At 56.3% G+C, this 14,347-nt stretch overlaps 1 protein-coding gene across 2 annotated transcripts in view; it reads left to right on the top strand.

Moving 5' to 3' along the window:
* GDPD5 (glycerophosphodiester phosphodiesterase domain containing 5) overlaps positions 1-14,347 on the top strand; it is an 87,950-nt gene that overhangs the window by 47,797 nt on the left and 25,806 nt on the right. For both annotated transcript variants that reach the window (XM_068988368.1, XM_068988367.1), the window contains exon 4: positions 12,945-13,048. In XM_068988368.1, the coding sequence (XP_068844469.1) occupies positions 12,945-13,048 (104 nt within the window). The remainder of the gene's footprint in view (positions 1-12,944; positions 13,049-14,347) is intronic.

The following is a 14,347-nucleotide window of genomic DNA, read 5'->3' as shown; positions in this document are numbered from 1 at the left end:
GCTGGAGTGACCAGGGGCGGAGGTCAGAGGCCAAGCATCGCTGGGATACCTGCATGTGGAGGTTGGAGAAGCTTGTCCGCCTGTGTGCCTTCCTTCCCTGCCTGTGATGGTAGGGACGAGGGGACAGAGTGCTAGATTCACCCAGGAACCTGGGCTCATCACCCTCAAATGGTGAGAAGCAGGTACCACCTGGTGGGCACCTGGCCTGATTCACTGCCATGTCCCCACTCAAGCACACAGGAGACAGTACACCCAAATGAGGCAAGGGAGAGGACGGCCCTGCCCAGGGCACCCTGGCCATCTTCTCTGCTTTGCTCTGAGCTCTGTTCTTCCGGAGACAGTGGACAGAAGACAGCAGGGCCTCCACGTGTCAGGAAGGCAGGAGCTCACAGTTTGCTGGCACCCAGGTGTGTCTGCCTGTGTGCCGGGTGCTAAGCTGAGCTTGGACATGCAGCCACCCCTGTTGCTCCCAAGCCCATGAGCTAGATGTCATCACTACCACTTCCCACCTGGGGCAACAGCCAGGGACGTTGTGACCAGGCCAAGGTCGCAGAGCTGGTGAGGGGCAGAGCTCAGATCTGGTCCGCGTGGTGTGGGTCGAGCACTCTCGGTGGGGCCGGGGTGGAGTGGGAAGACAGCTGAGGCTGAGGAAGGGAGGAGAAGGATGGCTGGCCTCCTAAGAAGGAAGCACTTGGCCATCAGACACTGGAGGAGGCCGCTCTCCTGGGGGACCTCACACCTCTTGGTGGGCCCAGGGCCAGCCAGTCACAGACTGTGTGGAGTCGGGAAGTGATGGGTCTTGGCTGGGGCTAGCACAGGGCTCAGAGTGGGGGAGGTGGTGGGTGAGGCCAGTTTTGAGCTGACTGGGGGCCCAAGCGGTGTAGGTTCCATAAGATGCCAAGGCCTGGGTGCCAGGTATGGGGCAATGGCAGGAGGCTGCAGGCCAGGAGCCAGCTTGGCGGCTAGAGGGGAGAGGGTTTGCAGCAGCTCCAGGTAGCAGGGCCTCTGCAAAAAGGGCTGAGCTCACCTCAGGCAACCCGAGCCTTCCTACCCACCCCACCCCTCCCCAGTCAGCTCCTGCTTCCCCACCCACTTCCTGGGTTCCCACCTCAGCCCACTCTCTTCTCTCAGCCCCTCCCCAGGACTGTGATGGGCTCCTGGCCTGATGCAGTGAAGGACCGGTGTCTCAGACTCGGGCTGGTGCAGAGAAGCTGTAACCTAAGTTTTGTTGAACAGCTGGAGGCCCAGAGTGAGCCCTGGGAGTGCAGGCTGGGGTGAAGGAGAACCCCTGGGGTCTAGGGGGTGGAGGAGAGGCCTCGGCCAGCAGAAGGGGGTCCAGCTTCGGGCCTCATCCCCACCTTCCCCTCCTCCTTTGGGCACCCCTTACCACCACCCCCACCCCTGTTTCCCCCTCAGGACCTCTTGGGGGAGCCTCTTGTGTCTCCAAGTCAGGGAAACCTAGGGTCAGGTTCCTTGGTGGAGCTGGACCTCTCGGGCCTCATCTGTGAGATGAGGTGACAGACAGGTGGTGAGTCACGGAAGCCCTCGTCCTCAGGCTGGGAATGAAGTGTGAGAGTAACAGTTAATGTTTGTCTAGCACGTGTTGTGTGCAGGGAGTGGATGACTTCTTACAGGCACGGCCCTGTTGATTGTGGGGCGTGGCAAACACCCCGTGGGGCATGTTTAATTGTTGTGCCCTGATTATGGATGGAGAAATCAAGGCTTGAAGCCCTGTCCCACCTGGAGTCCATGATAGATTTGCAGCAAGAGTCTCAAGAGTTGGAGGCTGCCAGGAAGACAGGCATGTTTTGAGTCTGGGTGTGTTTAAAGGAGAGCTTTCAAGGATGTTATAGCCAAACGCTTTGGGAAACAAACTCACTCAGAAGGACGACGTGGAGAGTGGAGTGCAGTTTATTACACCAGCGCGTCCGAGGCAGAGTTTCCTCTTTAGCCAGGGACCCCAACCGACTTCTGTTGAAAACCTTATATGCCTTTAAGTGTACTGCTCAAGCCCACATCCCCAAATTCCTTAAACCTAGCTTGGAAAGTGTTAAAGGGAGATATAATCAGGTTACAGCCGTGATTCATAATCAGAAGGGTCAGCTGGTTATACATTGTAGCCTACACCAATGGGTGCCGTAAAGATTACAAAGGCGATTGACTACATAGGGGAGTATTACATTCTTTTTGGCAACGGGAAATCTTGGTATGGAATCTGGTGTTTATCTGTCCAGGAGACCAGTTAGGTATGTTATCCCCATGGCTCCCAGGCACGTGGTCCAAAGCTCACTGAAAGTGCAAGATGGAGTTTCCTTCTTTTTCAAGATGGAGTCAGCTTGGCCTGTTCGTTCCCTCCCTCAAGGAGGTAAAGGGGAATGGAGAGGACTTGGGAGGCTGCCTGATAGAAAGAGCACAGGACCAGGAGCGTCTGGGACAAGTTGACGAGTGGCTGGAATGCCAGACTAGGCACCTTCCGTGCTTCCCTGGTTAAGAGCTGACCCTGCAGTCTTGGGGTAGATCCTGGAGATGCAGGAGGGGGGCTGGGAGCCTGGGAAGGCTGCCCCTCCTCTCCATCCAGGCTGTTCTTCCTTCCTGACCCTCTTCCACATTCCCACCTCCTCCAACCCTCCCCCCAGGACACACACTTGACAAATAAGGAAACAGGAAACTGAGGACCAGAGAGGTGAAATGACATCTTCTCCCTCCTGCCAACACCGAGGGAGTGGAGGAGCCTGGCAGCAAGAGGCCAGCTCACTCGACAGCTAGGAAGGGGAAGCAGAAGCTTTTTATAACTGGGGTAATTAATTGGTTGTTGTCTGTGACTCATTACTCTAATATTGCCAATTAAGGACGGGATAGGACAGAAGACGGTTCTCAGGCCGTCCCCACAGGGCCCCCTGAAGACTCGGCGTCCGCGGGAGGCAGCACAGTGTCAAGACCAGACTCACTGTCACAAGAGGGATATAGGTCAGAGGCCTGGAGGAACTTCCGTCTGAGACATTGAAGGAGGCAGACAGTGACAGTCTTGCACTTCTACATCTGCCTTTTCAAGGGTGCGCCAAGCTTTTCTGCCGTCCTCCACTGTATGGATGGGGCTCCAGGGAGAGGAAGTGATTTATTCAAGCCCAGGAGTTGAAGGCACGGCTTGCACTGCCCCTGCTTGCTGCCCCAGCCCTGTGCCTTCTCCCCTGTTCACTCCAGTCTTGTCTGGGATGCATTGGTCAATCAATGACTCTGTCCTGACACCTGCCCTGAGTATATCAAACCTGGTGCCTCCCCTCCCCCGAAGGGCTCCCGGGTGGGTGGGGAGCAGACCAGAACTGAGGTCCAGACCACCCAGGGTGATCACTGTCAAGGCCCAGGGACATCCTGGGCAGGAAAGCTTGTCTGAGCTAGTGTCAGAGAGAATCAGCTGTCATGTCATGCCAGCATGGGGAAGGCAGGGCAGCTGCGTGTTACTGCAGCTGAGTGTCTTGTGTTTGAGAACTGAAACCAATTTGGCCTAGTGCAGCTCTCGATGTGAGGAGAGGCGCGTGGCCAAGGGGACCTGAGCCTGCGCTCCATCCTGGGAGGTGGGGGCCCAGTGGGACTCAGACTGTGCAAGGACCACTCTGGTTCCATCATGGAGAAAGTGCTGAGGGACCTTGAGTGGAGGTGGGGAGGGCAGGGAGCCAGAGAGAAGGCTGAGGCCTCAACTAGGGGGAGGGGTCCACAAAGCAGCAGCTAAGGGAGGGATTCTAGAGACACCTAGACAGTATCATCAGCTGACTGGCTGCAAAAGAGTTTTGATGATGCCTCCCGTCATCCCATGATTTCTACCTGGCTGGATGAGGCCGTTCCTGGGGTCAGGAGTCCATGCTATGCCCAGGGGTGCGTGAGAGGGGCCGCGGTCTCAGTAGAGTCCAGGAATAGTATAGTGGAGGAAGAACACAGACGAAATAAATCTCCTTCCCTGCCTCTTCCGATGGGAGCCCCTCCCACCATGGCAGGAAGACAGCCTCTGGGGGGGAATCCATCGGCCCCTCTCACCTGCACACCCAGGGTAGCCTACCCCACCCCCTCCAGCTCTGCCCTCCGCTCCACTGACCCCCTTGCCTGGAATGCCTTCTCTCTGGTCTCTGCCCCTCAAAGCTCATTGCAAATGTCTCTTCCTCTAAGAAGTCTCCACTTCAAACAAAGGGGTCAGGCCTCGTCCCCTGCTCCTTCCCCTGGACTCCCGCAGCAGCACCCGGAGCCCTGGGCCGCCCAGGTGGGTGGTGACTGTTTCTCAGAGGAGGCCCTTGGGCACGGAGAGGGAGGATGACTGAGCAGGTGAGTTGAAGAGCAAGTGAGGAAAGCAGTTAGGGTGGGCAAGCTAGATCCCCGATGAGTCCCGAGTGAGCACCCCAAGGAGCACTGGGTGGTCTGGAGAGTGTGGGCACACACTGTGTTCCGCTGCCCCTGGCTGTGGCTGGCAGGGAGCAGTGCTAACCCAGCCAAGGGACCTCCCAGCCCACGCTTGGGGCTGGGGTCAGGTTCTGCCAGTAGGTAGGAGGAGCGGGTGAGTCTCGCAGCTCCATGCCTTCCTGTCCTATTACACCCTGTGGGCCTCTGACAGGCATACAGGGCAAGGAAGAATGGCTCTCACTCAGGAATCAAGGTGGGCTCCCTGGAGGAAGCAGCCTTGGGAATGGGCTCAGGGGTGTGATTAGAGTCAGCCAGATGCACCTGGCTAAGGGGCTGTAGCCTGAACTCTACCCTGCGTTCTCCAGCGACAGAGTGAGTGACCTGAGGCAAAGGCAGACCCCTTCTGGGCCTCAGCTTGCTTGTGAATTAGGTGGAGGTACAAACCCATGCCCCACGGGTCCAGTTAGATAACAGACACCTGAGCAGGACAGACCACTGTTCCAATAGGGGAAAACGTGTCCTCCCTACCAACTTTTAAAGGATGGCTGTTCCCTACTCCAGTGCTTTGGGGGAAAGGGACTCAGCAGGTCAGAAAGGAGCCCTCTGAGCTTCAGCTCTCCCAGGTCTAAACTGGAGATGATAAGACCCATTTAATCCTGTGAACCCTCCAGGGTTGCCATGAGGATAAGAAAATGGGCGATGATATTATTGCATCCATGAGAGAGAGAGAGGAGAGGCTGGCCGAGGCTGTTGCAGTGCTGGGAGCTGAGGATTTAGCGCTGTAATTAAAGCCAGGCTGTCTCTGGCCTTCAGGAACCACCCCACCCCCCACCTCACACACCACCCCCCTCTCCCTAAACCACACTGAAGGGGTGCCTGGCGTAGTCATGCCGCACTCCAGGGCAGACAATTAAGCTCTTGTTCATGACCTCCATGACCACCTTGAGTGCCTAGGGAGCATGGATGGGGTGGGAGGTGATGGGCATCTGTAAGAGGCTGTGGCCTCGGCAGCGCCCTCTGCCGGGCCTAGGGATAATCCCTCCGAAGGGCCCCCCAGCTTTTGCTCTCCTGTCTCCACACTGACATGCAACCCCCAGGAAGGTCTGGAGGGAGCGGGTGCTCCAGGCTGAGCCGGGTTTCATTCTCCTGCCTAATGAGCCATTCTGAGTGCTCCCCGGCAGAAGTGAGGGCAGAGGCCTAATTGCCCAGCTCTCTGTAGCCAGAAAGATAAATCCAGCCTCTTACACTGTCAGGAGCTGGCTGGGGGTGGGGATTTTAATCCCTTTCCCTTCTTCGCCCTAATGCTGCCATCCAGCTCAACCCTCCCCAGGCTGCCCCCTCCCCCAAATCTCCTGGGTCAGAGCCAGAGTAATCCTGCTAGGGCTGCCCAGCTCTCTCTTCTGGGAGCTCCCCACACCCTTCCCAGCTAACATTCACCCATCTCCCCATTAGGAACTCGATGAGGATGAAATGGGCTGATGATGGGAGGAGCTGGTGTGCCCCAGGTGTGGCCTGCAGGTGGACGGACTCGGCGGAGAGGCACCCCTCAGTCGCTGTCCAGCCTCTGCACAGGGCTGCGTAGTGCTAAATTCACAGCTGGACTCTGTCTGGAAGCCGAGGCAGGACCACAGGAGGGGCATCCGGAGCAGAGCTCAGCCACGCGGAAGGAGCCGTGCCAGGCGGAACCAGCACATGGGAACACAGACTAGAAAACCTAGAAACAGCCCACGCACATCTGAGTGTGTGCTGTGTGGTAGACGATCGTGGAAATTATTGCAGAGATGACAAACCGAACGGGGACAGCTGAAGTATCCATTTGGTGAAAGTAAAATTAGATCCCTGCCTCTTACCTCAAATCAAAAGAAATTCCAGATGGATTAAAGCATGTTTTTTTCTTTTTTTAAGCTTTTTTTTTTTTTCTATTTAGGAAGAACATATTGAGAAAATTCAAACAACTCAGGAAGATAGAAAGTAAAAGAGATTCTCATCTTCATGCCTTAGAGGAAAGGCTTTCAAACCTCTCTCCATACACGTATACACACATACGGAGCTATAGATGGATAGGTGATCTACAGATTTAAGTGTCAACAATGAGAAATTATCAGTGTAAAATATGAGCTAAATATATAATCACGAGCCACCTTCCTTAAACACGATACCAAAGGCAAAAGCCTATAAAGGAAAAGAGGGATAGATTTGACTGCATAAAAATTTAATTTTTTATATAAAAAGCATGAAAACCAAAATTAAAGTCAACTGATAAAATAAGAAAAAATAGATAATCTATACGAAAGTTAATACTCTTACATAGAGGAAACTTTTTGAAATTTCATTTTGATATTTAGTGATTTTTTTCAATATTTATTTATTTGGCTACACCAATATTTGTTTATTTATTTAGTTGCAGCACATGGTATCTTTAGTTGCAGCATGTGACCTCTTAGCTGTGGCATCTGGGATCTAGTTCCCCAACCTGGGATCTAACCTGGGCACCCTGCAATAGGAACTCGGAGTCTTAGCCACAGGACCATCAAGGAAGTCCTGACAAGCTTTTATAAATCTGCCAGAAGCCAGTTATCCCAGACAAAAGCCACCAGGTTCTGTGCCTTAGCACCTTCCACACCCTCCCTTACCTTGTCATCCCAAAAAGCCTGTTCCTTTCAGCTTTCCAGGAAGCCCTCCAGACCATCCTTGCCCCCATAGCTGGCAGTGTGCTCTGTAGCAGCCCATGCTTGCCCCATTCACCATACTGGTTTCTAGGACCCGAGTTGCCTCCTGGCTGGTCAGTCTTCTGTGCAGGTGGCTCAGTGTGGAGTCCAGGCTTTATCTCCCAGTGTCCAGGGCTCAATATGTGTGTAGAATGACTGGAAGAGAGTAGTGGCTCAGATGTGAGGGGGATGCTGGAATTGAGTTTGGTGTGAGGTGTAAGGTAGGAGTCTAATTATACACACACACACACACACACACACACACAAGGATGTCCAGATGTCCCAATATCATCTGTTGAATTCTCCGACCTTTCTGTGTAACTGATTTACTTGGCATTCGTCCTGTGTCCATCCTTCCAGGCCATTCCCTGTCTTTGGGTCTCAGTTTTCTCCTGTTCTTAATTGGACCTTTAGCGGATGAGGCAGGATGATCTCTGAAATCTTCTCTAACGCTGAAATCCCAAGGCTCCTCCTCTGGCACTGCCTCTGACTTTCCTCCTTGGTCAGACAAGGATAATTACAGGTCCTGCTTCTTGCTGCTTTGGGATAGTTGAAGAAGCTGGCGGCACCCAGACCTGGGTGTGAACTCTGGCTCACGTTTGCCCCTTGTGACCTCGGGCCGCCCACGTCCCCTCCCCTCCCTTTCCTCTGGCTGTTCTGCTGCTTTGCAGAGCTGTGGAGAGGATGAGATGTGGTGGAGCAGGTAGAGGGCTGCTAGGAGCGCCCCACCCCCAGCTTTATGAAGTGCTCTTGCAAGGCTGTCTTCCGGGGCGGCCACATGGTTCTGTGAGCCCAGATGGGGCAGCTGCTGTGCCAGATCAGGGTCTTCTTCCTTCATCTGTGCCGGCTTCTAGGACTGCAACCTGCAGAACTGAGCCTGGCCTCTGCGTCCCCCTGACCGTGGCGCCTGCCCTGGGCTGGGAAGGGGTGATCTGCTTGGCTGTAAGCAGCTGGGGAAATTTGGTGTAGAGCAGGGGGCAGGGAAGACTTGATCACTGTCTTCACGTAATTAAAGGGCTGTCAGACATGAAATGATAATTATAGGAACGATCGTGGGTTTGGCGACTTACAGCTTACATCTGTAGTCACATTCAGGCCTCGCAGCCCTCCCGTGAGGTAGAGGTGATGTCATCTTCAGGAATAGACGAGGAAGCTGGGGATTGAGTGAGGTTCTGAGCAATTGGCCCACAGCCACACAGCTAGCAGGAGGAGGGTGGGGAATGAAAACCCAGCTCTTGATTATATTGCCCCGTGCCCTGGTCATTTGACCCCAGTGTTCCTGCCCTTTGGCTGGACTTTTTCTGGGAGGTATCAGAGAACCGGTGGCAGGGCAGCAGCCGAGGAGCAGACTTTGGGAGGGATGGAGGCAAGAAAAGCAACTCCTGACACCCTGCCATTGCCAGGCACTTCTGTCCAACACTGCCGTCCCCATTTTACAGAATAGAAAGTCGGTGCTCGGGGAGGATAAAGGAGTGTCTTCTCCAAGGGCACCATTTAGTATCAGCCTGTCTGGGACTCTCACCGAGTGTTACAGGACTCTGCCCTGCCCCTGTCCGGCCACTGTCTCAGAAGGGAGAACCCTCAGCCCAGAGGAGGGCCAAGCAGCATGCAGACAGGAGTACCCATCCCTGGAGCCGTGGGAGCCGAAGCAGGGGCGCTCCTGTCCTGGGGGCCGCAGAGGTAGTCTCTGTCCCGAGGGACATGCAGGGAATAGGAGTCCTGCCAGACAGCTCTGCCTCCGAGTGTGAGTCTGAAGTCCATGGTAGCACCAAGGGCAGGGAGGCGGCTCCCACTCAGGTGCCATCCTGATGCAGATTTCAGGCTCCAGGTTCTATTTGGAGGTGCCCCAGATGCTAGGGGACCCCCGGGGTGCACCCACAGCAGTGTCTGTGTGTAGAGCTCTGGCCCAGGGCACAGTCGGGCGGGCAGCACCCGGCAGCAGCATGGCCTGCACTCACACGTCCTGCATGGGCTGGGGTCTGTGGCTGCAGCGCTGTGTGCCCCTGTGAGCCCAGCTGCTGATAACCTGTTTCCGCACGCATGGTCTCCTCTGAATGCAGAAGGCTGCAGGCAGGACAGAGATAAGAGGGATGAGGAGAAGACGTGACAACCAGCAGGGAAAATTGGTGCGCTGCGGCCAGGTGTGGGATGGAGGAGGGTGGGGGCGAGAGTGGAGGAGACAGGATGGGGCCGGGGCCTCTGGGATGCTCCCCCACAGCCACCCCTGTGCAGGGAGGGAGCCGCCTGCCCGTCCACAGCCAGAGCTCACCCTTCCCCTTCCCGGGCTGCTCTCAGCCACTTCCCTGTGCCTCTAGCCCGTAAGGAATCACCTGACCTTTGTCCTGCTCTCAGGCGGCTGCTAGACTTGGAAGGGAAGGGGCTGGGGTGTCACAATGGGAGTTCCTTCCCTTGGATCCCAGGGGCCCCTGGGCTTCGCCTGAGGATAAACCCAGGGTTGGATGACGTCCTTGTCCACTGGTGGCCCTGAGGCCTCCCTGCATCCACACCGTCTTCTGCTCCTCACAGCGTGTCTGAGCACCATGGTCCTCCAAGGGCTGTGGGCCAGGGTGCACAGATACCTCAGCCATCCCTGCGCAGGAGTCCACAGCCCAGTGAACTAACTGCCCTTTATTATGCACCTACTGTGTACCGCTTGATGTGCATCACTTCATTTAACATCACCCCTCCAGAGTATGGATGCTATTCCCTTTTTACAGGGGAGGAAACCGAGGCTCAGTGGTAACTTTTACCCAAGTGGCAGAGCCAGGTCTGTCTCCCTCTTGAGCCTGGCTTCTTTCCAGGTCAAGTTGGTGGGTACCAAGAGTCTGTGCAGAAGAAGTGAAGAAAGGGAGGTCCCGGTGGTCCAGTGGTTAAGACTGCACTGCCAATACAGGGGTCATGGGTTTGATCCCTGGTCAGGGAACTAAGATCCCGCGTGCCATGCAGTGGGGCCAAAAAGAAAAAGGAGAAAGAAAGGGAGGTCTTGGGGGCTGCAGGGATGGGAGGAATTCCTGAAGGAGAAGAAGGCTTGGCCCAGGGGATGGGCCCCAGCGAGAGAGGAGAAAGGAATCTCAGGGAGCTGAGCTGGGTTTGGGATCATCACACTTGTGTCCCAGAGGGCAGAGGTGGGTTTCGGGGAGAGCTATGCAGGGCTGGTTCCCAAGGGAGCTGCTGAGGGTTGCCTCCTATCTCCACTCCTCCTCTACTTGGTCACCTTGTATGCATTGCTCAACCTCTGACTCACTACCACTTACCCACTTTGAGCCTTTGTGCAAATAAGCAAAGGGTGCCCCTTCCACAGGGCTTTTGACCATTACCTGCTGGAAAATTTGTCATGACAAACATGCACGTCAGTGGTGTGACCATGATGTGAGTGGCGCCTCTTAGCGCTGGGGCTCTACAACTTGCTCAGCCTGTATGTGTGGCTGCCCTTCTCCGAGACCTGGGATCTTTGTTTGCTCTGAGATGGGGATACATACCCGGGCATTGTGCAGACAGTGGGAGGTGATGGAGGGCCAGTGGCTTGAACCGCCCTGGAGCAGAGCCAGGCTGGCTTGTCAGGGGCAGGGCTGGCTCAGGCCCCTCCCCTATAACCTGCCCGGACAAGGACCAGTCGTGCCGCTGGAGCCTCTTTGTCAGTGGAACTTCTCCCTAGGCCACTTCCTCCCCGAGCTCCTGGTCTTCCCTCCCCTTTCTTCCAGCCCCTGCCATTCGGTTTTTTCCTCTGATTGTTCTGAGTGACCTGCTGTGGACAGAGCCTCTTCACCCCCATCTACAGGCTCCCTGTGGCCATAGGACCTCTGGGTTTCAGCTCCCAGTACTGTCAGCCTTGGGTGGCCCCCAACCCCAGCTCATGCCTTGTTCCAATAATGGGGTTCCTAGTCCTTCGTTGTGGGTTTCCAGGGGTAGGGAGGGGGTAACCCTCATTCTTGCCCCATCCTTCCTGCCCCATTGTCGGGATCCAGCCCAGTGAGAACAGTGACCCTTAGTACTCAGGACCCCTGTCCACTGTGGGCCCTCCTGACACCCACAGTCTTCCTGATCTCCTGTCAGAATTGTCACTGGGTCCTGTATCACATGTCACCAAGGACAACCCCTCCCAGCACCTGTGGCCGGTTCTCTCCCTATCACTGTCTCTGATACTATCCCCCTGATTCCCACCACCTACTGACCTCCAGGCTGCTGGCCTGGGACAGGACTCATCATCGGCAGAGGCTCCCCCCTCAGCCAGGCCCTTCTCAGAACCTTGTCCTCTAGCCAGAGGCCTCATACCTACTGAGGGATAGTGATCTCTGTGGACAGAGGGCCACTCACTACTGCTGGCTCGGTGTTCACAGAATACCAAGGGCTCCTCTTTGGAGGGGATAGTAAGTTGGTAAACCCAGAGTGAAATCTCTCCTGGGTGGGCATACTCATGCCAGCGTCAGAGGAGTCTTTTCTCATCTGCCATCTCACTATCAAATCTATCTTAAGTTGCCACTTACCCTGGGAATATGAAGACCACCCAGACGTCAAGGTGGTTACAGTATAGCGGGGGTGGGGGTGAGTTCCTGACATACAGTGGGACAGTTCTAGAACTGCAGGGGTTGTGTCATAACCGACAGGGCTGCCACAGTTATGGAAGCTCTGAGGAGATGGAATCCCTGCTGGGATGGGGAAGGCCTTGAGGAGGAGGAGGAAGAGGGTTGTCCGGTGGACCTGATAGGGCTTGCTTTCTAGACAGAGATATTGAGAGGTTAAACCGGGCTTAGAACTGTAGCTCCAAGCTGGCTGTGCGGTGCAGGAAGGATCAGCGATGCCAGCAAAGCTGCAGGGGGCCCGGGCAGTGGCTGGATGAGAGACGCTGAGCTCCTCCAAGCCCTCCAGCCTCTCAAGGTGGGGGGTGGTCTTGGGTCTCTCCTGCACTGACTTCCCCTCTGAGCTGTTGTTTGTGCTCATGATCTCAGCAGTTTCCCAGAGAGCAGGATGTTCCAAGCTTGCTGTGCCTCTGAGATAAGGGGACGGATGGAAGCAGGGGTACACCCGAGGGCCCAGCCGGAAGTGCCTGCAGACCTCTGGGGGAAGCAGCAGAGGTGGCGTCAGCAGGACCCCCTCCATCCACCCCACACGCAAACTGCCCCCACCCCCACCCCCGGGCCCCATGAGAGAGAGGGGCTGACCCCTGGTGGGGGTGGTAGAAGGCCACATTTCTTCAAGTCTAGAGGCTGGGGCACTGCTCTTTAATCCTTCTCTAACTTGCTGTGTGACTCGAGCAAGTTCCTTCAGCTCTCTGGGCCTTGGTATAGCAGGGGTGGAGGTGAGGAATGTGACCCATCGGACCCAGGATCACCCTCCCAGTGTGAAGGCTCAGGCAGATGTGGCCTTTGGTCCTGGAGACGGGCGCACACAGGAAGGGTGTCAGGCTGCAGCACTAAGGGCCCAGCTCTGGGGTGGACCCCCGACCCTGCCCTGGTTCCCCATCATTTTGTGACACCGGGCTTGGTGATGTTGGTCAGGTCACTCCCCTCTCTGAGCCTCAAGTCCCCACCCATGTGAAGAGGGGCGGAGAGTACTGGCTAACACGCCCCAACTCTGCCCCCAACTGGTAGTCTGAACTTGGGCCTCAGTTTCCACACCTGTCAGTGGGCGAATTCCTATTGGAGCGGGGGGAACTTCCCCTCCTCCATGCCTTCCACTGTTTGGCCAAGGCACGCCATGAGGGAGCGAGGGCAGGGGGTGAAGGATAGGTGCCCTTGTGCACCCAGCCTGGTGGTGGGGCTGCCACGGGGGAGGGGTGGGAACGTTCTGGGCGATGGTGGCCCGAGGGCCAGCCTTGCCCCGCTGACCCCTGCCCTCGGTCCGCCCCTGCAGTGGGAGCGCCTCTGGTTCCTGCTCCTGACCTTCACCTTCGGCCTCACGCTCACCTGGCTCTACTTCTGGTGGGAGGTCCACAATGACTACGATGAATTCAACTGGTGAGTGGGGACCCGGGGGCGGGGCTGGGGCCTGGGCATCTGGTGGCTGAGACTGGGATCCAGGGTGAGGGATGGGTTTGAACCTCTCTCCCAGGCTGGTCCTCAGGGCCTGGCCACCAGTGGCCACCAGCTCTCTGTGTAACCTTTGAGGGCGTAATCCTCTAGAGAGAACAGACGCTTAGGGGAGCTGAGACCAGCTAGGGAGAACAAGGAACTCCTTCCTGCTGCTGCTATCATGGAAATAGGGATGTAAGACAGGGCAGGGGCTCGGCTGGGAGCTAGGACCTCTGGACCCCTTGTGGACAAGGACTCCAAGGCCCAAAGAAACCAAGGCCTCAGCAGAGGAGGTGGTCCCCGACCCCAGGCCTCCTGCCTCCCTGAGCAGGGCCGTGGGCCGGGCTGGCAGATGTTGTGGTTCTGGGAAAGCTCAGGGTCCCTTGTGGGCAGCAGCCTCAGGTGCAAGGACATGTCTGGGGATGGGTGCACAAGGGCACCTATCCTTCACCCCCTGCCCTTGCTCCCCCATGGCCTGCCTTTGTCAAACAGTGGATGGCACGGAGGAGAGGAAGGTCACCTGGCTCCAGTAGGAACTTGCCCACCACTGACAGGTGTGGAAACTGAGGCCCAAGTGCAGACTACCCATTGAGGGCAGAGTTCGGGCTTGGCAGCTGGTGCTCCCTGCCCCTCCGGTGCTGCCTTTTCCTCTTGGTTAGAAGTTCAGCCCAGTGTGACCATGGGCACAGGAGTGTGAGTCCTCTCTCAGGCTTGGTGTCCTCCTCTGTAAAATGGGATAGCAGAGTGCTAGCAGATAGCAGGTCTTTCTGAGGACAAGTGAGATGATGGATGTGAGAGGGCTCCAGGCTCCCCTAAACCCGAGGTCGCTTCCTGGGAGGCTGAATCTCCAGCTGGAAGGTGGTCGTGATGTTAGAATTTACAATTTCTGGACTCTGGGCTTCTGATGGGCTGCGGTTCGAGGATTTTGTAGTGATTCTAAGACTCAGTTCATGGAGTCTGGCATTCGCTCCCCTCTGCATGGCACCAGGCTGTGCTTCTGTGATTAATGATCTCAATAAAGGACAGGCTGCTGCCCTGCCACAGCCCGGTGAGATGAACCGGGGCCCCAGCCGAGTCCCAGAGGTGGCCTCTGGCCTTTATTAAATGCCATAAATAAATTATTCATCTGCACAGGTATCCGAAGCACAGGCACTGCTGTGGGCAAGTGGGAGCCTTCCCCTATGGCCCTTCCCTGAGGCCCTTGGATGGCTCTGCTGAGCCGCAGGGCTGCTGCCCCAGTGGTGG

Source organism: Capricornis sumatraensis, chromosome 16 (assembly GCF_032405125.1).
Source record: "Capricornis sumatraensis isolate serow.1 chromosome 16, serow.2, whole genome shotgun sequence".
NCBI lineage: Eukaryota > Metazoa > Chordata > Mammalia > Artiodactyla > Bovidae > Capricornis > Capricornis sumatraensis.
Note: the sequence above shows the minus strand (reverse complement) of the source record. Positions and strands in the feature narration are given on the sequence as shown.